Source organism: Microtus oregoni, unplaced genomic scaffold, assembly GCF_018167655.1.
Source record: "Microtus oregoni isolate MIOR12 unplaced genomic scaffold, Mior012 000042F_ref0000377, whole genome shotgun sequence".
Lineage (NCBI taxonomy): Eukaryota > Metazoa > Chordata > Mammalia > Rodentia > Cricetidae > Microtus > Microtus oregoni.
In genome coordinates this window covers 4771579-4795015 of record NW_024543209.1, presented here as the reverse complement: position 1 = coordinate 4795015, position 23437 = coordinate 4771579, and the positions used below count along the sequence as shown (strand labels likewise).

Genomic DNA, 23437 nt, shown 5'->3' with positions numbered 1-23437 from the left:
ATCTGGGTTATCACTGAAGGAATGTAAGTACAAGTCTGTAAAAAGGTATTTTCTGAGAACAATTGCTACAAGGTTTAACATTTGCAAATATCTTACATACATAAAGAATAAATTATTCCCGGTTAACACAGTTTTGCCTTAGGGCCATAAAAGCTGTAACAATTTTGAACACCTTAAAGTTCCAAATTTTTCTAGGGTAGGTTCTGCCAGTTTTGGCACACAGCACAGGCGGGTTGGGGGAGGGAAATGCTCACAGTAATGACAGGGTTAATTAGCAGGCAGAGAGGCTTGGAAGGAGGGACAGGAAAACCAGAGGGAAGAGGACGCCAAGACACTAGACAGGTCAGGCCAAGCTCAGGCTTGCTGTGGCTCCAGATCTGGTGCTGAAAGCCATCTGAGAGACTCCAGCAAGACTTGGGCTTTGAGTCAGGCCTTTGTTCCTGAATGTGACTTACTAGGGTGCGTGGCACACTTGAAAGGAAAATCATATTGCCAGATTTTAAACAAGAAAAGCAGTACAGAAATCAAAGCAAATGTCTCCAGTAAAGAGCCCCAAAGGGGCTTTGCATAGAAATACAGGGAAGGAGTGAAATTGGACTTGTGGCAAAAAAAAAAAAAAAAAGCCAGAGGGAGCCAGAAACGCTGACTAATGTTTATAAACCCAGTACTTGGGAGACTGAGGCAGGATAGAATATTCAAGACCTGTGGTTTAGTCCTCAGCAAGTGCCACGGGGGGGGGGGGGGGGGGGGGGGGGGGGAAGAGGGGACAGAAAACACAGTACCCAGCAGGAAGGCAGAGGAACACTTCAAGAAATAAGAAGGGAAAACACGCTGCCCACCGGACTCTTCTACCCCGGTAGCAGCTAAATGTCCCACAGGCTCGACCCAAGGCTGCCATCTGGAAACCTGCCAGACATTTCCCAAGGGCTCTGAAGCCTCAGCGAGGAAAGTTCAGTTAGTGTGTGATCATGGCACCCACACACTATGTCCAAGGCAGTGACAGGAGGACATGCATAGTTATTTATAGCTCAGTGCTTTTCAACTTTATTAGGAAATAAAGGGAGCATAGTCCTGCATGCTCCTAAGTTTCAGATATGCACGACACCCACACCCTCAATGACAGCACAGTTTCTAAGGCCAAACAAAACTGTAATGTTCGGGAAAGGACTCTAGAGCAAATCAGCATGGCCTGCAGAGACCAGGTGGCTGCGGAATGCTTTAGGTAGACACAGGATGTGATCCTTAGCATACCTGATTAGGATGCGGGGAAACAGACAACTGCACACTGTGCTTTTTCCTCTAGGAGAGGATACGAGCATCTGGGCTTCGGGGCCTTTCTCCAAAGCTGTGCTGTGGTTAACTAACTGTGGGAAAGCATTCTCGGAGGCCTGCAGAGTGTATGGGGACAACTGGACGGAAAGACTTTGGGGACTCTTTTTTGAAAAGGGGAGAGCATACATCAACAAAGTGTTTTATTGGGTGGTTAAGACCTTTTTTTTTCTACTTAAAAAGGATAAACTTCTGTTTCACCCTGATACTCTTCTAATACAAAAGCATTTGGTTTCCATAATATGTGGGGCTCAGAATCTTCTTACACAAATGTTTTCTGAAGAGGCAAGAACTTAATGATTTCTAAAACTTGGAAATTACATTCAAGGAACAAAAGGTAGCCTTTATTTTTAGCAATGTGGTTGGAACTGTGACAAGGGCTGATTTATTCCACATATCTAGTGGTGATGTCTCTAGGGGTTTCTACACTGTGCACCAGCTTGTACATTCATGCCTGCGTGAGAGAAAGCCAGGAAGGGTCCCTTGGTGTCGCCGCTTCCCAAATGCTCACTCTCATCCATGTGCCAACACCTTAAATAAGAGGAGAACGCGCTTCTCCAGAAAAACCCTGCTGCACCAGTTCTGTTTGTTTTAAAGACAGAGGAAAGGTGGATGTGAGGTCATCTCCAGCCACAAAGAAATCAATGCGCGTGAGGCGCATGGCAAGCGTGGCGGCTCTCCCTGGGCGAGCGACAGCCCGGGCTGTCACAGGCACACTCACTCATTCTGGGCGCTGTGCACACCATCTAGACAGCCCACAGGGGAAAGTGCAGTGTGCCATTTTATTAAAAAAAAAAGGTGACAACCAGAAGGACGTTTACTCGAAACCCCAAACTGAAGCGGGGATTTCATTCTAAGAATTCCACATTTTCTAGGGAGGTAACGCCATGAGTGTGGTGAGCTCCCACACGGTGAAGGAAAGTAAGAGGATGAAGAGGGGGAAAGCTAGGCGTCTGAAAGACAGAGACTAGGCGTGGCGGCACTGATGCGGGACTGAGTTCAAAGCCAGCCTGGGCTAAATAGCGAACACAGGATTGGCAGCAGTGAAAGACCTTGTGCTGAGATCACAAAGCAGCGTTAGGCACCAGGACTCCCAGCTGCAGGTGCAGCAACAACAAGCACCGCATTTTACTAAGACAATGAAAACAAAGGCCCCTAAGGTGCACCAGCGCAGCTTCCTTGATGCTGCAGCTCCCGCAGCTGGAAGCTAGGCCAAGGTGGAGCGGCTGTTGAAGAGGCAGAGAAGAGATGGTATTCGGGGTTGGACTCCAAGGATTTTTCAGATTTAAAGCTATTTTGTCTTCAAAATGAGTTCCCGAGTTCTCCACCTTACAAACTACTTAAAGCAGCCGAGGACGACACCAGTATTTATTTTTGTCATATACTGCAGGTTTAGACCAAGTCCACTGCTTTGGTCGAATGGAGTCTTGAAAGCGTGGTCCACACTGTTCGTCAGAAAGTCAACTAAAGAGGGGAGCGCTGAAGAAGCATTACAGAAATCCCGACTTCGTCACCTTGGTTACGGATCCACGGTTTGCACAGAAATAAGCAATATGCATGAAGTCAAATTAGGGTTAAAACTTGAAACAAGAAGCAAAAAGTAGGATGGGGTAGATGGGACAGCAATCTTGTACTTTTGAGGCAAAACGGTAGAAATTTCTTTAAATAGGCACTTTATTATATCCACAGGCGATAAAATCCCAGAGCTACTGTTAGGCACGTAAACACAGACCCTGCAAGAGAAACAACCGAGACAGCTGTTAGCCCCGAAGTCACTCTCAGGGATTTTCTTAGGTGCCAGGAGCCAGTTAGAGGGCAGAGTGAGGAAGGGCAGGGACTACAGGAACTTCTTCCCTCTCCTTGCGCCAGTCAAGACCTGCAAACAGTGTGCCAAAGGGGTGCCATCCATGAAACACGGTTAAAGAACACGTCTCCACCCGGCAACCAGCACCAGCATCTTCCCAGTGCAGATGAGTTAAGGGGTCAGGAAGACCTTCCAACGTGAGCTAGAATCACCACAATTGGGGTCAAAGTGCATGCACGTGTGCGATCCACTTCCAAATAAGGAGCAAAATTTTACTACTAAACGCTGCTATAACTTTAAAATATTTAGTTAATCTGAAATGTTAGCACTGACTTGAAATAGTGATTTAAAAAAATATTTATTTTTTTATCATATGCAAATGAGTGTTTTGCCTGCATGTGTGTATGTGCAATGTGTACATGCCTGGTGCCCATGGAGACCAGAAGGCATCAGATTCCCTGGGACTGAAGTTACAGGTGATTGTGGGCTGCCATGTGGGTGCTGGGCCTTGAACCCAGGTCCTTCGCATGAGCAGTGACCTTAAGCACTGAGCCATCTCTTCAACCCCCTGGTGATTTTTTTTTTTTTTTTGATGCCAAAATATTCCTTCTTTGGCTGAAACATTACAAAAGCAAAAATAATGTCTTTACAGGATCGCCCTGGGGCTGGAGATGGTTCAGTGAGAGCACCGTGAGTCTGAATCTCTAGGATCCAGCATTCAGCTGTGCAGGCCCATAATCCGGCTGTGGGTAGGTGAGATTTCATTTGTATTTTGATAAATAAAGCTTGCCCGAAGTTCAGAGAGTAAAATGGCCGCACTGATCAGCCTTATACACCAGGCAGTGGTGACACACACCTTGAATGCCAGTAGCCACACTAGTTTGCTACAGAAACCGGGCAGTAGTGGTGCACACCTTTAATCCCAGCATTAGAGAGGAATATAAAACGGGAGGAGACAGCTCTCAGTCTCATTCTGAGATTCTTGGAGGCAGGATTGCCATTTTGGACTGAGTTGAGATAAGAGCCAGTGGCTGGCTGTTTTGCTTTTCTGACCTTCAAGTTGAACCCCAATTTCTGTCTCTGGGCTTTTATTAATTGTGCTACAGCTGTGTGGGTGGGTGGGTGTGGGGAGGGGAGATACAGGACTGCAGGCTGCCAGCTTAACTCCAGGTTCAGAGAGAGACCCTTCCTCAAGGGAACAAGGGAGAGAGTGACAAAGTAGGGAAGCCATGCCCTCCTCTGGCTTCTTCAGGTGCACACATGGGTACCCCCTCCAAGTGTCACCAACGGAGTAAGACGGTCACAAATCGAAGGACTTACATTCTATTTATAAGCTATTTTCTGTACTGAGCTTCACTGAAATCCCTAAACCATAAAGGACAGCATCCTATCAAATTGAAGGTCTCATTATAAGGTTAGCATAGTATCATATAAAGATACTATAATAAAGTACCTTTATTACTAAGGAAGAAAAATGCAAATTAAAGGAGGTCCTCCACCTACGGGAAACTGCAGGATGTGTTGCAACACAAGGACGTTAGAGCAGGAGAGCCGGCGTCAGCTGCCCGCCTGACTGGTCTAGGATGCTGGCTCATTCTTTCCAGCTGTCTTAAATGCCTGGGTGTGAGGCAGCTCACCTGCTAAGTATTTGATCGTGTCGAGCTTGTGCGCCTCCAGCAAAGTCTTGAGGCCAGCCACCTCGGTTTCTATCTTCCTGTCTGTCTGGGTCAGGGCTCTGTCTTGCTGGGCGTGCTTTGAAAGCAAAGAGGTTGAGAACATTAGAGTCTGCGGGTGCTGGTCTGTGCCCCGGTGCTCTGACCCAGAGCTCTTTCTCAGCATGGTGCAGTCCCGGATCGAGAGCTGGAGCTGGCTTTAGTCTTGGATCTGCCATCCTCTGGCCACACTGCACTGTTCAGGGCCCTTAACATCCTCTGTCTCGGTTTCTCTGTTTGGAAAAAGGGATTAAAAACAGAACAAACCAACAACCCACCACAGGTCTTGTCTCCAGAAGAGCTATTGAAAGAATCGAGAACAATAATCTATATGGCAAAGTTGTTGAGAACCAGACTGCTTTGTACTACCTGCTCTTGAAGGTAGTGATGGTAGTCCCTGTCTAGTCCCTGCAGGAGACAGATTAGGTAGTCCCTGTCTAGTCCCTGCAGGAGACAGATTAGGTAGTCCCTGTCTAGTCCCTGCAGGAGACAGATTAGGTAGTCCCTGTCTAGTCCCTGCAGGAGACAGATTAGGTAGTCCCTGTCTAGTCCCTGCAGGAGACAGATTAGGTAGTCCCTGTCTAGCCCTGCAGGGGACAGTAGACACAGAAGTTCCGCTGAGAGAAGAACACAGCCTTAGATCTGAGAGCAACAGAGCTAACTCAGTACTATTTCTAGCCACGCCTTTTTAGGCTGTCTTGTCTCACAGGTCAAACGTCAAGTGTTCTATTACCATCCAGCTCAGTGACCAGGGGCCAATTTACGTCCTTCTCCAAATGTGAGAAAACTCCAGACCACACATTAACCATCAGTGCACAATGGCTCTGGCTGTTGTGTTAATGTGTGAAAACACCGAGAGAGTTCTACTAAAAGTCCAAGGACGAGAAGGTTCTTTTTGGTTTTCCAAGGCAGGGTTTCTCTGTGTAGCCGACAGTTCTAGAACTCACCCTACAGACCGGGCTGGTCTCAAGCTCTCAGAGATTCACCTGCCAAGTAGCTTTTTAACAGCACCAATGCAGTTAAATAATAAGAAAATGAACCCATTCCAGAGAAAGACCCTTGTATCCCATGAAGGTCCTACAGTGATGGAGGAAGGTCATTGGTTAAATAAAAAGAAACTGCTTGGCCCTCATTGGTTAGAAGATAGGTGGGAGGAGTAAACAGAACAGAACGCTGGGAGGAAGAGGAAGTGAGCTCAGACTCCACAGCTCTCCTCTCGGGAGCAGACGCCTCAGAGAGACGCCATGCTCCCAGCTCCCAGGCAGACGCACGCGATGAAGCTCCGACCCAGGATGGACATAGGCTAGAATCTTCCCGGTAAGCGCACCTAGGGGCGCTACACAGATGATTAGAAATGGGCTAAATTAATATGTGAGAATTAGCCTAGAAGAGGCTAGATAGAAATGGGCCAAGCAGTGATTAAATGAATATAGTTTGTGTGTTGTTATTTCGGGCATAAGCTAGCTAGGCGGCCGGGGTGCTGGGGACACAGCCCCGCTGCCCTTATTTCAACACTACAGCACAGGTTCCAGGCAACACAATATATATTATTAGAGGGATCTACCCTGTCAGCTACACTCACGCTACTCCACCACTAAGGTATGTATGCATGCATGTATGTATGTATGTATGTATATATGCATGTATGTATACATGCATGCATGTATACAGAAACACACACATCAATTCATGCCTTAAACTGAAAATACAAGTAGTGTCTTATATTTTGTCATTTGTCAATCACTAAGACTTAGCGTTAATTCATAAACATGATTTTGTTTTGTTAAGTTTGAAAGTTTTATGGTATTTCAACTACTGGGTATTTATCCCAAATAACCCAAGCCAAAAAAAAAAAAATCTAAAGTCTATGCATCCATGCTTGTCACACTTCACACAGCAGCTGAGTGACAGAAGGAACCCATGTGTGCGTCAACAGATGAATGAATGAGCTGTGATAACACGACAGAACAGCACCGTCCGAAGACGGAAGCTGTGCCATGTGCAGTATGACGGACCCGAGAAAAGGTACCCACTGGAGCCAACCAGCCCTGGGAGACAGATACGCTCTGGCTGCACTGACACAGGTCAGCTGGAGGACAAACCCAGAGAAAGCACCATGGAGGCTGTGGAACTGGGAGGAGGGGGAGTGAACTAGGCTTCATGGGACATGGCTGGGGGCCGGAGAGATGGCTCAGGTGTGTGCCTGTGACTCCAGGGCCGAGAGGTGGACAGGTGGACCCTGGAGCTCTCGGGTCAGCCAGTCTAGCCAGCCACCAAGTTCTGGCTGCAGTGAGAGACCTAACAGCAGGGGGAGAGCTACTCAGGCAGACACTTGATATTGACCTCTGAACCCTACAGAAGCATGCACAGTTGTGCACCCCTCCCAAGGAAAAAGCAGTTTCAACTCTGCAGAATAAATGACACTGGGGACGGAGACGTGGCTCAGTAGTTAAGAGGACTTGTTGTTCTTCCAGGGGCTTAGAGTTTGTTCCCAGCACTCATGTTGGACAGCTTACAATGTCCTGTAACTCCAGCTCCAGGGATCTAATGACCTCCTCTGGCTTCTGCAGGCACTTGCACCCACAGACAGATAGACAACACACAGATAGACAGACACAATTAAAAATAAAGCAAATCTTCAAAACATGCTATTGAATTACGCACTAAACTTCTTTCAGTGATAATTCTTGCATACATTTTGCCACAATGACAAAGGATCCCACAGTAAATGTGCACATCTTCCTGCAACACGTCAGACATGGTTAACCCCAAAGCCATGCACGGGGAGAAGCAAAGCTGAACAGAACGGCAGTCAAGTCGGCCCCGGTCCTTACCAGGGACACCATTTCTGTCCTCAGCTGCAGCATCTTCTTCTCGTTCAGTGAGTACTGAAACAAACATGCAGCACGGGTTACAGTCTGGTCCACTGTCTTTCTGCGGCCCAAACCTTTCCGTTCTCACCGCTTCCCAGAACATCTGACAGGAGACGTCACCCTGTACCCCTGCAGCCCACAGCTCTTTCTCTGAGCCTTCTTATTTATGTCCACTGGCTGTGCCGGCTGTTTTAATATCAACTTGAGTCATTTGGGAAGATGGAACCTCAGTTGAAAAAACTGCCCGACAGACTGACCTCAGAGCATCTTCTTGATTTGATGTGGGGAGCCCAGCTCACTATCCTGACAGTCCAGGGGCTCTAAGCTGGCTGAAAAAGCCATGGGGAACAGGCCAGTGAGTAGCACTCCTCCATGCCTCCAGGATTCTGCCCTGATTTGCCTAAATGAGGGACTACATGTTGTGAGCTGAAATAAACCCTTTCCTCCCCAAGTTGCTTTTGGTCAGTGTTTCCCCCAGCAACAGAAAGGAAACCAAGACACTGCTGATGTGCGGCCCCTCCACTTCTCTCTGCTGTTTCTCAATCTGTCTCTTGACTGTGATATCGCTGGGTCCTGCCTACTGTTAGAACAGCATAGCTTGGGTCCCATTTAGATGGGTTTGAGAGGACTAATAAAGAGGAGGGGCATGCGTTTATTTTAGGAATGACGCTCCCATAGCTACAAGCCTGACAGACATTACTGACAGAAGAATTATAGGAACAACATAATATTAGGAAAAAACTGTTCCAAGAAATATGATCCTGTAACATGATATACTAATGCTATAAAGCATAACATAGAATACATAACAAGGAATACAGCAAAGTATCACAAACTCTCCTAACAACAGCGTCCAAAGAACCCTGCTGTGGGAAGCCACAGCCAAGTGTTTCTGAAGGTCCTTAGCTATTAATGGTAGTAAAAAGACTTACTATGGCTCCCTTGACAATAAAATAAATATCAGACATATTTCCATAATAACAAGCATTAGTATTTAATCGAGCAAATGGCATCCTGTATTTTAAACGAACATTTTCAAGAACTAACATTGCTAACAGGAAAAATAGCAATGCCTTGGAGTACCTACAAAATTTCTCGCTATAAAATGTCCTATTCAAACCCCTGGAGCAACAGAATGTAGTAAGGCAGTGGTCAGGAATAAAAATGCATCCCCAAACTCCGGAATCCTGAACTAAGGACCAGGCTGGTGACTCAGGACCCTGTTACATAAACTGGAAGGGTTTCAGATCTGTGCCATTCATCATATCACCACCAGAGGGCAGAGTGGAGCTGGATGGTCTGTACACCTTTAAGCTCACAGCATTAACAAATCCAGAGATAAGGAAGGCCTACATCTCGACACTGTCACACTTACTAAAATGACGCTCTGGTGGCCCTGTCTCCTGGAACTCCAGAACAGCAGTATTCTATACTACTATGGAAATGGCTGTAATATCACAACAAATTTTTGTTGGCTGTATCGAACTCAGGGCTTCCCACATGCTACCCAAGAGCTCAGCCAGTGAGTTACAACCTCAGTCCTAATTTAAATTTGAAATTAGCATTTTAATCTCATCAAGAAGAAAGTCAAACCCTTCATTTGCTCTCATTCGCTGTCACACGTTTAGGTACCAAGCATGCAGTTCTGCCTGTTGCTTCACAGACCCAAGCCCGACTTCCTCCCTCAGCAAATCCTACACGTTACAGGCTTTCATCTGTATCCACGCCCTGCAGCTCCAGCCTCTGAGATATATTTCTCTCCAGCTTGGTTATGCACAAGCACACAGTTACCTTTCTAAACCAAGTGAACTGCAGCAAAACCTAGCTGTCCGGAGGCCACAAAGGGCTCCCAGTGCAGGAGACAGGTCATTGTGACTCAAAGGTATTTTAAAGACAGCCGAAAGGCCCAGCAATTACTTTGCATAACAAAGCTCAGATTAAGCAGCTCCAGTGTAAGGCTGGCTGGTCTGAGCTCCAGTTCTAGCTTCATCCACTACTGCGACACACTCTGACTGAAGACCCACTGAAAAGTGAGGAGCATGAAGGGCTGTGTGGGCCCCAATGCGTGGATCGGTTCTCACTAAGTGCAAAAATGCTCCACGTGCCCCAGCTTTCTTATGCCCCAAGGAAGTTACGTTACTGTGTCACTCAAGCTAAAGAAGGGCGCTATTGGAGGCCACAGAAGGGCTCCCAATGCAGGGGACTGGAGCAAGAAGAGGGGAGAATTTGGACAGGATAAAAAGTCAACAGGGTGTGGAGGGGATTAGAGCCCAGGAGGAGCATGGGAAGGGGGTCCTGTGGTTTAGCAGTACAACCCGGGAAAGTGGGAGGCCCAGAGTCTGAGTCTCAGAACTGCTAAAAATATGAAAAAGAAAAACCCGCCAGAGCAACCCAACATACATCCACTGAAACACACTACTACTCACTGTATTGAAAAGATGATAGGAAATACGCTTCACCAAAGTTCAGTGTAGAATTTAATATAATACCAATATTTGCTATGTCAGAAAATCAGGGACTTTTCAAGTTAGGGGTTGTTAGGGATTAAGTCAGTATTAAATAGAATGAGTTTAACTTCCTTACTAACATCTATGTAACAAAATCTACTATCTTTGAAACAAAAGATTTAAATTCAATTTGAACAACTTTTTAATTTAAATGTTACTTATGAAACCAAATTTAAGTCTGATGTAAAATGTAATTAAAATTTAAAATCAAGTTGTGAACTCTGATAAATGGACAAGTGTCTAATGATATTTGTATCTTGCTTATAAGACTAAGACTTCAACAAGCATTCCATTCTAAAAAGAAATAAATCAGTGATTTACTTTCATAAAGGAACGTACCAATTCTTTTACTCTGCTCTTCTCTAGATTGAAGTTTAATTTGGTGTCTGTCCGGACTTTGAGTACTTCATCCTGGGCAGAGGGCAGAGGACAAAGGGAATGAATGAGCCAGGGTACGAAATCTGAACCTTCTGAGGGCCCGCTGTCTGTCCCAAGGAACTGGCCCAGCAGGGACTGCCAGAGGCCTTGAGACTGGGACTCAGGACTCTTAGGTCAGCTCTGTGTCTCGCCCTCCCAGGTATCTGCGCAGATAATCCCCACCAACCTGGGAGGGCTCAGCTGTTTTAACCTCAAGACTCGCCTTATAACCTCCCTCACTGGAATCTGAATAAAATTCCTCCAACCATTTTTGAAAGCAAAGACAGACCAAAAACAAATAGTCAACTCTGGTTACATTAAGCTTTTTCGCTAAGATGCACCAACATCTTTTCTAATGCCACCGTTCTTTCCGACTTTACAAAATGACCAGCTGCTGGGCGAGCAACCATCTAAACCCATGTGGAAGACTATGAAGCCGCCCTCTTCTAGAACAGTCTCAGGGACCCAGTTCTGATTTACAATGACTCAGCCAGGCGTGGTGGCAGAGGCTATCAACCCCAGGACTCAGGAGACACAGAGGGAGGTGGAGAGCTGTGGTCTGTAACTTTACACACACTGAGACCCTGTCTCAAGAAAGAAGAAAACACCCTTTTACAACACAATTTCCTTAATGACTGTGGCCACAGACAAGGGTAACTGATACACCACCTGATGTGTGCTTTGAAATATATTACACAAATTCCACAGCATCGCATGCTCCAGCACACAAAATGTACCTGTGACATTTTATCTATTCATGAATTATGGGATTACACACACGCTTGAGGGCAGAGAACTTACCATCATTTGCTGTTTTAACTGGTGGAGTTCAAGTTTTATTTTCTGAAAACAGAGTAAAGGGAAAAGAGTCAGGGACGTGTGACAGGTAAGGAGGCAAACACAGAACAAACGTCACAGCGGACATCTAAACACAGGTGTCTCAGGTCCCTCATTGCCACACGCGACCATGCTCAGGACACAGAACTCCCTGAGCTGGCTGTGGAGGTGCAGCCTCCAATCTCAGCACTGGGGACACTGAGGCAGGAGGACTGTGCAATGAATTTGAGGACAGCCTAGTTATATACTGAGTAGAACACCAGTCTGGGCTATATACTAAGACTTAAAAAAAAAAAATCCCCAAACCCAACCAACTAAAACCGTCATCCTATAATGCATGTGCAACTGGGAAACCAGCCCAGCTCCCCCTTTTCAGTCACATCAAGTGAGGAACTGTGACAGACATTTGTCCTCAGGGACCCCATTTTCTTCTTAGTTCTTCTGTTCCCTCCCACACACACACACCAATTCTGCCCTCAACAAGTTGAGTTCAAAATCAACTGTGTGACTTTCCCTTATGGGACTTCAACGAGACTGAAGACGAAAGCCATGTGCAAAGAAGCACTTCCCTGAGCCACACACTACACTTTAAAAGAGGCAGAAAGCGGGCTGGTGGGATGGCTCGGTGGGGATAGCACTTGTCTTGTAAGCCCAACAGCCCGAATTCTATCCCCAAACCCTAAGGTGGAAGGAGAAAACCAGCCCCGCAAGGTCGTCCTCTGACCTCCACAAGCATGCACACGCATACACATGCATTGTACACATAGTCAATAAAAAAATTGGGGCTGGAGAGATGGCTTGGTGGTTAAGAACCCTGGTTGCTCTTATAGAGGACCCAGGTTTGATTCCCAGCACCCACATAGCCGCTTACACCATCTAAAAGCCCAATTCCAGATGATCTGACACCTTCTCCTGGCTTTTGTGGGCAGTGCATGCAAGCAGCATAGATACACACGTGGGGAAAACACCCGTAAACATAAAAAGGCTTAAAAAGAAATAATATTTATTGATCTACTTATTTTTGGTAGGAAAGTGGTATTCTATAGATCTACTCCTAACCTTCCAGACTGGGGGAAAATCCTAATACCTACTCTAGTAGGATGATGTGCATATTAATATAATAGCATAGACAATGAAAACACAAGGTTCTGTTATATAGCACACTGTATGCATCTACCACACAGAAGTCTAGAATGGGCACAATCAGTGGAAGATTAATCAGCCAGGGTTGTTTTACTTCTGGAGAGGAGGCACGAGAAGGGGTCTGGGCTGGGTTTCCAGGGCTAGGAAAGTTCTCACCTTGATGTGCTCAGCTGTAACCCTGAACAGTCACTCAGTTATTTCCTTGTGCCCTTCTAGGTGTGTGCAGCTGAGCGCCTTAGCAGAGAGATTGTTAGCGTAGCTGCTTTACCTCATTTTCTGCTCGGAGGGCGGAAAACTCACTCTTCTCCAGGATCACCATATCTTTCTTCACGTTAGCAATATTAGACATTATCTGCTGAAGAGTGATTTCCTAGAGAAAGAGAAATAAACACGGCCTCTAGCCCCACTTCTTTTCTCTACCTGCTAAGACAGCTATAAACAAACTAGAGTAGCAGGGCAGAGTGGGACTGGCAAGGGCGCCCTCTGCCCCAAAGTGAGAACCTGGGGAGGAGAACACTAATCCGTAGCAAAGCAAGCGAGTCACAGCTTAGGGAGAGAGACCGCACTCGGAAACACGAAGCTGTCACCTACAGCTCTAGCCACATCTCCAGCCATCAAAGTGAGCTTGCCTGGAATCGTCTCGTTGACATAATTAGCATTGAGCACAATCCCACAACTAACTACATGGCTTTCCTGAAGTACTTTTGCTATGATTTTTGCCTCTGAACTAGAATTAAAATTACCATACACTTTTCAATGGGACACCATCCAAGAAGCCGCTTGAGTATTTATTACAAGTAATATCCTGCTTTTGGATTTCCAATGTGCGAACCCACCCTGCCCGCATTACCTGCTGCACCTTGGTGACCGTATCGCTGTAGACGATATTCATGTTGGTCTCTGTGATCTTGACCAACGCAGACACAATGATTTCCGCTTGTTGAGTGGTAAACCCTAGGTAAGCACACAGAAACAACCGGACTCAGAAGAAAAAAGGCAAAGACAAAGGTGTAGGAAGCACGCACGTTTCTGTGGAGGCCTGAATTCTGAAGAAAGAGGAAAGAATGGCACGGTGGGAAAGACGGACCTACAGGCTGTGGCATGTCTGCCACCTTGACCAGAAGGAAACACATCAGCAATCTCTAACACCGTCCTCAGGTTCCAAATCAAACAAAGTAGAACACATCTGCTTATCAAGACGACTTTATATGTCCCCCATCTCATCTCTAGTTTCCTCTTAAGTTCGAGGCTGAAGGATGTTTGGGTGGAAAATGCCTGCTGTTTCATTCGACGAGAAAAGCTGAACAAACTATAACACGGTGTTTGACCATTTTTCCAAAGCCCACTAAGTACATTAGTGCACTTAATACCCGAAGGGATCTTGGGATTCTTCTTCTGTCTGTGGTACAGGTGGGCAGGCACACAGAAGCGGAGGAGGCAGGGCTTCTCCAGCTACCCAGAAACCAGGGTGTCTGCCCACCCAACAGAGGCCGCGGTGCTCACCTAGCGCAAATGTGTGTAACTGGGTAAATAAACTCAGTGAAGTAAACACGGACATGTTTATTTCAAAGGCATACTCTATGTTGACTCAAAACCTGGTTTTGGGGATGCATGTGCCATATAATAGAGAATTGTAGTCAGCATATTTCTCTGAATATTAATTATAAGGTCATATCCTGTGTTCCAAGAGTACTTTAATGACCGGCGTTTGTGTCACGGCAACCTTTCTGGTCTATGTGTCAGAGTGTGCACAAGTGTATGGGAGTCAGGGGTTGATGGCTGAGGATCATCCTCAATACCTTATTTTTATTTTTTAAGCTAGGGTCTCCCACAGGACGTGCAGCTGGCTGACTCAGGTAGACAGGCTGGCAAGCTCTGCGGATCATTTAGTCTTCCCTGCCAGTGCTGGGATTGCAGGCACATCGTTAGGCATGGCTGTTTACAAGGGAGCTAGGCATCTGAAGTCAGGTTAAGAGAACTTGCTGCTCTTCCATAGGAGTTGAGTTCAACACCCAGCACCCTAACTTTGGGCAGGTTACAAACTATCTGTAACCCCAGTTCCAGGCGATCTGATCCTCCCTTCTGAAGGCACCCCCCCCCCACATACATAAATAAAAATTAAAGAAGAAAAGAAAACAAACAAATGCAAAAAAATCAAACCACAATCCCAAACAGCACAGATGAGATGACTAAGAGTTTAGCGGTGCATGGCGTCCAGACTGGCCACACGCGGTAGAAGGAAGAACCAAGTCCTGCAAGTTGTCTTCTGATCTCTCCCTGACCACAGTAAATATACATAAAAAACCAAACCAAACCAAAACCAAAACCCCCAAACCACTCAAAATACAAAAAGCAAAAAACCCAATAAATCTCCAATAAGCAAAAATGTACTGGCTTTTCCACAGAGAGAAACGGTTAAGAAAAGTTTCCATTGTATTGATGTGGGATTCCCCTTTGTATATTATGAATATGTTTTATTACCATTGGTTAATAAAGAAACTGTTTCGGCCAATGGCTTAGCAGAGCAAAGTCAGGGCCATGTAGCTGCTGAAGGACAGAGACGCCAGCCAGAACCTTACCTGATAAGACACAGTCTCATGGTGATACACAGATTAATAGAAATGGATTAATTCAAGATGTAAGGGCTAGTTAGAAATACGCCTAAGCTATTGGCCAAACAGAGTTGTAATTAATATAATTTCTGTGTGATTATTTGGGTCTGGGTGTCCGGGAAACGAATGAGCAGTCTCAGTTTAGAGAGCTTCCTTATGCAGGGCTGGGGAACAGTTCAACTCACAAGACGCTTACCCAGCAGGCACTAAGCTCTGTCCCCTAGCCCTGCATAAACTGTGTGTAGGCATCTGTAATCCCAAGTAAAGGCAGAGGATCTGAAGTTCAAGGTCTCCCTCAGCTACACAGTAAGTTTGAGGCCAGCCTGGTAAGGATACATAAGTACTTAAAGTGTCTTTCTCAAAAAAGTCCTCAAGCCGAAAAAGAGAAAAAAAAAGTAAGAGGTGAATTTAAAAGGTCATAGTTAGCTTTGGCTGTCGATTCCACAAACCTAGGAAGAGGAAGCAAACAATCTTAATCGAAGAACGGCTCCATGACCCATGGGCATGTCTGTGGGGGTAATCTTTTTCTTTTTTCTTTTGTTTTTTCCAGACAGGGTTTCTCCTGTCTGTCTGTCCTGGAACTTGCTCTGTAGACCAGAGTGCCCAGTCAGGGGGATCTTTTTAAATTGCTAATTGATCTGAGCAGGCCACGCCCACTGTGGGCAGTGCCATCCCTGGGCTATTTAAGAAAGGGTGCTGCTCAAGCCCATGGAATAGGCCAGTAAGCAGCATTCTTCTGGGCTCTCCAGTTAGTTCCTACTGAGTTCCAGTCACACTTCCCTCAATGATGGACTGTAACGCGTAAGCCAAATAAACCCTTTTCTCCCCCAACTTGCTTTTGGTCATGGTGCTTAATCACAGCAACAGAAATGAAATTAGAACAGCAACCAAAAAAGCTTTCTGAAGGCTGAGAAGTCGAAAGAGAAATACGGGAAAGGAAGCTAAGTCTGAGAAGTCACTGAGAGCTGTGCTGACCCAAGGAAGATGCATCCAGCGACAAGGGCGGGCAGGAGTCGGACTGCTTACCATTTGCTTCAAGTAAGCACACCAAAGCGTGGGTGTCAAAGTAAAGCTTCCGACTCACAGAAGAGGGCAAGTTCCCCTTTCTGTGCTCCAGCTGCGGGCACCCAGCAGACAGGCTGAGCTCTAGAAGGGAAGAAAAATGAAGCCAGATCAGTCTCCATGAGAAACAAAAGCCATTCGAAGCTACAGGTTATGTTTCAATGCCTCAGAAACCCGTCTTGTTTTTACAGTGCCATAATCCACACATATGATGTAACCCATTTCAGACATAAAATTCATTGGTGTCTTGTATATTTAAGAGTAGTGCACTCATCCCCAAGTCAACTTTCTCCATCCTGATGGGAAACTGTATCCTTCAGCCAGTACTCCATCTTGTCCCCAATGTCTCAAACAGGGTCTCCCTCTGCAGGCCAGACTGACCTAGATCAAACTACATGGCCCAGACTGGCCTTGAACTCACAGTGATTCTCCTGCCTCATCAGCCTCCCACATCCTGGGATCTCAGGCTGGCGCCACCACACTCAACCCTCTCCCCCACTCTCCATCCCCGCCTTAGATAACCAGGAATCTATTTTCCAGCCTATTGTCCGCCTATTCTGTATGTTTCATATGCATGGAGTCCCACAGGGCGGTCTTGGCGTTATGGTCAACGGTCATCCACGCTGCAGAACAAGCCAGCACTCTGTTTCTGTGTCACTGAAAGTCTTCCACTGCAGAGCTAGCTCACACTGTTCATGCACTCGGTAGCTGGAGGGTGTGTGCTGTGCGCACATCCCGGCTCTCAGGAATGACCCTCGGAGTAGAACTGCAGGGTCCCATGGTAGCTGTTTAAGAAACTGCCAGATTTGTTCCTAAGTGGCGCAACCAATTTTCTTGTTTACTCGCAGCCAAGGAAGCTGCCAATTTCTCTCCACATCCTCACTAACACTTGTTATGATGTCTGTTCTGTAAATTATAACCACCCTAGCGGGCACAAACAATATCATATCGTGTGGCTTTCGCTGCACTGCTCTCCTCTCTAACAGTGCTGGTCATCGTCTCAAAGAAAATGTCCGTCCAAGTCCTCTGTCTACATAAGAACATATTTATACAGGTGTGGTGGCACACGCCTTTAATCTCAGCACTCAGAAGGCTGAAGCTGGAGGATTTCCATGAGTTCGAAGCCTGATAAACACAGGGTTCTATGACAACCAGAGCTACATAGAGACCCTGTCACGAACAACTCAGTTGTAAGCCACCACATGTGTTTTTGTTGTTGTTGTTGTTGGTTGTTGTTTTTTTTAAGTCAGAGTTTCTTTGTATAGCTCTGGCTGTGCTAGAACTTGCTTTCTGGACTCTAGCCTCGAATTTACAGAAATTTACCTGCCTCTGCCTTCCAAGTGCTGGGATTGAAGGCGGAGACTACCATGCCCAGCTTGCTCCTGACTATAGAGTCATCTCTCCAGCCTTACTGACCTGAAGAGTTCGTCACATATTCTAAACACAAGTTTCTTATCAGACTATTTTCAAATTCTTTCTCCAATTATTAGTTAGTTAATATTTTTATTTTTAAATTTTACATTTTTAATATTTATTTTTTATATATTTTTTGTTTTGAACTTTTGAGAAGTTCAATTTTGATGATGCCCAAATAATCTATCCCCCCTCTGCTGCCTCTAAGATTGATGCCATGTGGAAGAGACTATTGCTAACCCAAGATGGGCGCCATGTTTTCTTCTAAGAGGTTTCCAATGTTAGCTCTGACATTGAGGCCTACGATCCAGGAAGAGCTACATATGGCATGAGGTAGCCTCGTTGTTATGCATAAAGTCATCTAGTTGTGCCAGCTCCATCTCCTCTGTGACACTGTCCAGTCAAGCTGGTTGAAAGTCAGCTGCTGTGTGTGAAGGTTGACCTCTGCACTCTCCGTGTGTTTATTACCCAGAACATCTGTCTCATCAGGACGTGGATTGTGTTCCTTATCCTGATTATTGGTCTATTCTAGATGGATTTTAGGAAAAGTATGCCATTTTTTGCAAAGAGGCTCTGAGATATTTGAGAATTGCATTCTATGAATTAAGGGGTACTGTCATCTTAGTAATATAGTAATAATTACTATACTCAGATTAATAAACACAAGACCTCTTTCTATTAATTTAGGTCTTTGCTCCAATCATGTTCTACAATTCTCTGAGTGTGGGCTTTGTGATCTTTCCCAAACTTATCCCTAAGGGTTAGTTAAGGTCACACCCCCGAATCAAACTGTTTCACTTTCAGAGTGTGCACTGCTGTGTATAAATATACACCTGACTCTGGACTCACGGGTGCCTTGGTGGACTTTGACTTTTCCTAGTAGTTCAGGGCGTCCCCAGCGTTTTTACAACCAAGGCCATGGCATCCGAGAAGGAGAGCTTTACTCTGCTCTCCAGCCTGGACGCCAGGTGTTTCATTTTCTTATCTAAATATCCTGGCTACAACTGTGAAGGACAAGGCTGGACCCTGATCTGGGAAGGAAAATTCAGTCTCTCTTCACCACACCTTCGCTGGTTTTAAAGATACTCTTTGTCACTTAAATTCCTACTCTAGGGACAGCCCCCTTTCTTCCCTGCCTTTTTTGGTTTCACTCTATAGCCCAGGTTGACTCTGAATTCAAGATCCCCCTGCTTCTGCCTTCCAGGTCCTGAGATCACAGATCCAACCCATCCTGTAAAGTTATATCAAGGTCTCCATCTGATACAGAAAGCCAAGCACATTGTGACATTTACCTGGCTTTTTGTGCTTTACCAATCACTAAAAGTTTTGTTTTGTTTTTAAATTAGAATAACATGGGGGGGGGAAGGGAAGAGTCTCTCTATGTATTTATTTCTGGTTCTTCTGGAACTTTCTATATAGATCAGGTTGGTTTTGAACTCTTGAGCTCACAGAGATCCTCGTGCCTTTGCCACCTGGCACCAGTAATTCTTTCTATTGTGTGTGTGTGTGTGTGCGCGCGCGCGCAGGACTGTGCCACTACTAGGTGCCCAGAGCCCAGATGAGGCTGTCTGATGTTCTGCTGGCATTCTGTGCCTTACTCCCTGAGACAAGGTCTCTCAGTGAACCTGGGGCTAGATGGGCAGTGAGCTAACCACAGAGATCATCTTAGCTCCCCTCACAGCGAGGTTAAGATGCAGGCAGCCTTCCCTGACATTTGGCACAATTGTTGGGGATTTGAATCCAGGGCCTTTTGCTTATGCAGCAAGTGCTGTTACTGCTGAGTCATCTAATTCTGTCAGAAAAAGGTGTTTAAACCCAAAAGTTTCTTATTAAAAGAGTCATTTTTGACACAAAACAGGGCTAGTTAAAATAAGGAATTTTTGTTCAAGCTACAGACCTTTAGGCACACGACAATCTTGCTACAGATTTGTCTTTGCTCTTCTAATGCTGGCTGGCACAGTGTGGCTGCAGGGTAGCCTGCTACTATGGAGAGAGTAGGAGAAGAATCCTTTAATAACTCAGGGATAAAAGGGTTTCTTCAGCAGGCCTCCCTCATGACCAGAAAAACACTTAAGCTGTTCAACCACCTCTCTTGAACCTTTAAGGTAGAGTGGGCATGATAACACAGGTCTGGTGTTTCTCTGCGGCCTTCAGCAATCATCCCACATGACGGGCCACTTGGGAAGAAGTAGTTGTCACAGTGAGCAGCAAGTTAAGAACAAAAGATACGATAATTGTATCAGCAATGTTTGCTGCCTGACAAGATATAAAATGCAAGGACCTCTGCGTCTGAGAGTAAAAACAGGCCCTTACTTCTTTAAGGAGGCTGCTTCCGTTCCCAGCTTTTATGTTTTTACATAAACTTTGTCTATTTCCTCCACCCAGGTAAAGAACAGCCTTTATTGTGTCTTTGCCCATGTTCTCAAGCTAGCACAGGAAACCTGGCTCTAGCACTTATTACTGTATTTCCACATCTGCATCATCCAGTAGCCCACGTGGTCCAGAGGCAGCTAGATTCACTGTTTTCTGTTTTGGCATCCCATCAGAAGGCTTTCTATACAGCAAGCCAGGAACAATTTTATACTTTGCAATTAAACTATAACAACATTCAGGATCTAGATTATGACACTAGCTAGTCTACCTATTCATGAGTGAACTCATATCACACTGGGCCTTTTCCATCACCATCCATCTAGAGGCAGGACTAGAGGCAGCTAAGATAACAGCAAGTATGTGAGGCGCTTGCCCGGTCCACGTGAGGTCCTGGATTCAATGCTCGCTCTCACTCTACACCGCAGAAAAGTGTCGTGGGGCACACCTGAATTCCTAGCAGTCAGGAAGAGGCAGGAGGTTCAGGAGTTCAAGGTCATCCCTGGCTACATTGGGAAGTTTAAGACCAGCCTGGGTTATACTATGAGACCCTGTTCTGCCCCCTCCCCAACCCCCCAAAAAAAAGTTCTGCCCAACATAAAGCAGACCTAGCTTTAAAAAATAGTGTGGAGTGTATGAAAGGGCTCCTCTGGGAGTCCTCCTAGACCACTTCACTCATCTGCCCCTCTGCTGGACCATTCCACGGGTTGAGATGCTTGACAACATGAGTCCAGAGTGTGTGGCAGCCAATTCCTTGTGTCGAATCAGAAGGCAACTCTTGTGACTTACAACATCAACCCCAGCCTCACTCTTCCATATCTACACAGCAGAGCAAAGCCAAGCACGACAGGGCTGGAGAGAAGGCTGAGCAATTACAGGCACTGGCTGTTCTTTCAAAGGATCCCGCTCAATTCCCAGCACCCGAATGGTAGTTGGTTCACATGTGTGAACACGTGTTCGGGTGCATATGCAACATCTGTGTGTCTGCCTGTAGAAGACCAAGGTTGATCTCTGGCATCTTTCCTGATTAAATCTCTACCTTATTCAGTCAGGCAGGCTCTCTCAAATGAATCTAGAACTCATGGCTGTGGCTAGAGATTGCCTCCAACTGTACCTTCTGAGTGCTGCAGTGACAGCATTTACGTGGGTAGGGGATCTGAACTCTGGTCCTTCCTCATGAGTATTTTATCCACTGAGCTAGGTCCCCAAACCCCTACTGCTATTAGGAGCTAGCAGGGATTTGTACACTTACGGCTTTCTCTCTCTTTTTTTCCAAGACAACTAGAACCAGAAATAGCAAGCTTATTTCAAGAAAACTGTCTTCTAAAAAGTAGGGAAAAGGGCTGGCCACTTCTCAGCTGGCATTCCACTCCTGCTGAGGGAGGGGAATGCTCCTTGCTCTCTGTCAAATGACAACAGCGGGGACATAGCAGCTCTGAATTCCCGGGGACCACAGCAGGAAGTCAGTAACTTGAGGTGTACTAGAATGTAACATGTAATTCTCCTTTCTGGAGATCTTCATCATAGCCCAAGGATGTTTAAACCCTTAATTACAAAAGGAATTCAAAGTTAACCTTGAACAGATGAGAAACCGACTGCAAATTTTCATGGCACAGCATCCTGAAGTGAATCTATCTACTGAGGGCCTCAGGCACAAAACCAACCAACCAATCCTGGGCACAGAACAAAGGAACAAAAATGGGCATGAAACCCTCCTACTGACTCTGCTGTCTCCTTCTTAGAAAATGCATCTCTCCTCATATCTGCCTGAAGAATGACATTAAAAGGGGACCATCTTGTTAATGCAATTAGAAATTTAAATTCATATATTTAAAGAAGCGAACAGATAGGAAGGCAACAGCTTGTCAATTGTACAGTAATCAGGGTGTGGTAGCCTAGACTTTAATCCCAGCACTTGGGAGGTGAAGGAGATCACTGTATGTCCAAGGCCAGCCAGGGCTACACAGTTCTGACCCCGTCTCAAAACAAAAAAAATCAAAATAGCACATAGAAAGGCAAGGTATGGAAATAAGATGCCAGACCCACCTCCAACTCCTATTTCCTACAGGGCTGATATAAGTTCACTGCTCATTTCCCGTCTGTGTATAAACCGTTTCACCTTTCATAACTATCCATTTCTCCCGTAGTCACAGGTATTCTTAAATTTTAGATGCTGGCAACACTCATCGAAAAATACGGAAACCAAAGCGTGGGTGCGGATGGCTACTAATGGACAGAAACGAGTTACCCAAGGTGTAATTATGCCACATTTTCTGATTAGCCGGCACGATAAGATTTTATCTGCTACTTACTGAGAGCAAATTCTAGTTAGTTTACTTTCAAAATTTTACTCAGTTCAGTGATGTCCCTCCCCTTCCTTCAAGTGTTTAAATGACACATCAATGAATCAGACTTTGGTCACCCAATTAAAACTCACAAACGGAGATCCTCTTCAATTCCTAAACATACTGCCTCTGTTTTTTTCTATAGTACTTGTCAAATTAGTACATATAAAGTTAATATGGACAAGTACATATACATATAGAAAACACACATGCATGCTGTATGTCTTGCGTGATTTTGTGGATCTATTACCCCGAACAGCTAGTAAAGTGCCAGCCACAGAATGGGCGACGCCATGAAAGAATCAATACAGTTTGGAATCAAATCAAAGCATAAGGCCATCCTTTCATTCCCGGATCTGCTCCTCTAGGACCTGCACGCCTAGGCACCCGCATCCAGAACTTTTCCCACGTCTCCCTGGCTCCAACAGGTGAATCGGGGAAGACCCGAGTATGCGTGTCAGTGGGTGCCCGGACACACGGGCTCTGCGCTCCGAACCTTCGCCCGGGCGTGGGCAGATCCCTGCCACCTGGGTGACCTGTCCTCCCGCCTGTCTCACCTCTCCGGCTGCTCGCCAGCGCGGCCACACGCCCGGCGCCCAGCGACAGACGGCATTGCGCGTTCCTGCCGGCGCCGAGCGCGGCCACGGGGACGGCGTGCCCCGGGCGCGTGCACTCAGCCAGCGTTCTACGCGGGGCGGTGGCGGCCAGGCGCGGGGAGGGCACGAGCAGGAGGAGCAGCAGCGGGGACGCGCGGGCGGCCCGTCCGCGAGGCCTCAGCCAGCTTCGTCCGCCGGGCACCGGGGAGATGCCGGGGCGCGCAGGAACTCTGCAGCCGGAGGGCAGGAGCCGCTGACGGCCCGGCGTGCGCTTAGGCCGCTCGCCCGCCACGGAGCCGCTGTCCATCCCCGAGCGGGTCACAAGCCAGGGCGCGCAGGCATGTCGTTCCCGCGCGGCCCCGACCACGAGTCGCCGCGGGAGCGAGCGGGAGCCGCGGCGCAGACCTGCCCTTTCCT

The 23437-nt window shown here is 46.4% G+C and overlaps 1 protein-coding gene across 1 annotated transcript; it reads right to left on the bottom strand.

Annotated features, from left to right (window-relative positions):
* Positions 1 to 735: 735 nt before the first annotated feature.
* Positions 736 to 23437, bottom strand: Mcur1 (mitochondrial calcium uniporter regulator 1). The gene is made up of 9 exons (XM_041632900.1): positions 22982 to 23437; positions 16261 to 16380; positions 13473 to 13576; positions 12891 to 12992; positions 11444 to 11485; positions 10565 to 10636; positions 7680 to 7733; positions 4771 to 4885; positions 736 to 3062 (listed from the first exon to the last, which is right to left on the bottom strand). Exons 1-9 carry the CDS (start codon positions 23325 to 23327, stop codon positions 3007 to 3009), a joined length of 1011 nt encoding a protein of 336 aa, XP_041488834.1. The 5' UTR covers positions 23328 to 23437; the 3' UTR covers positions 736 to 3006.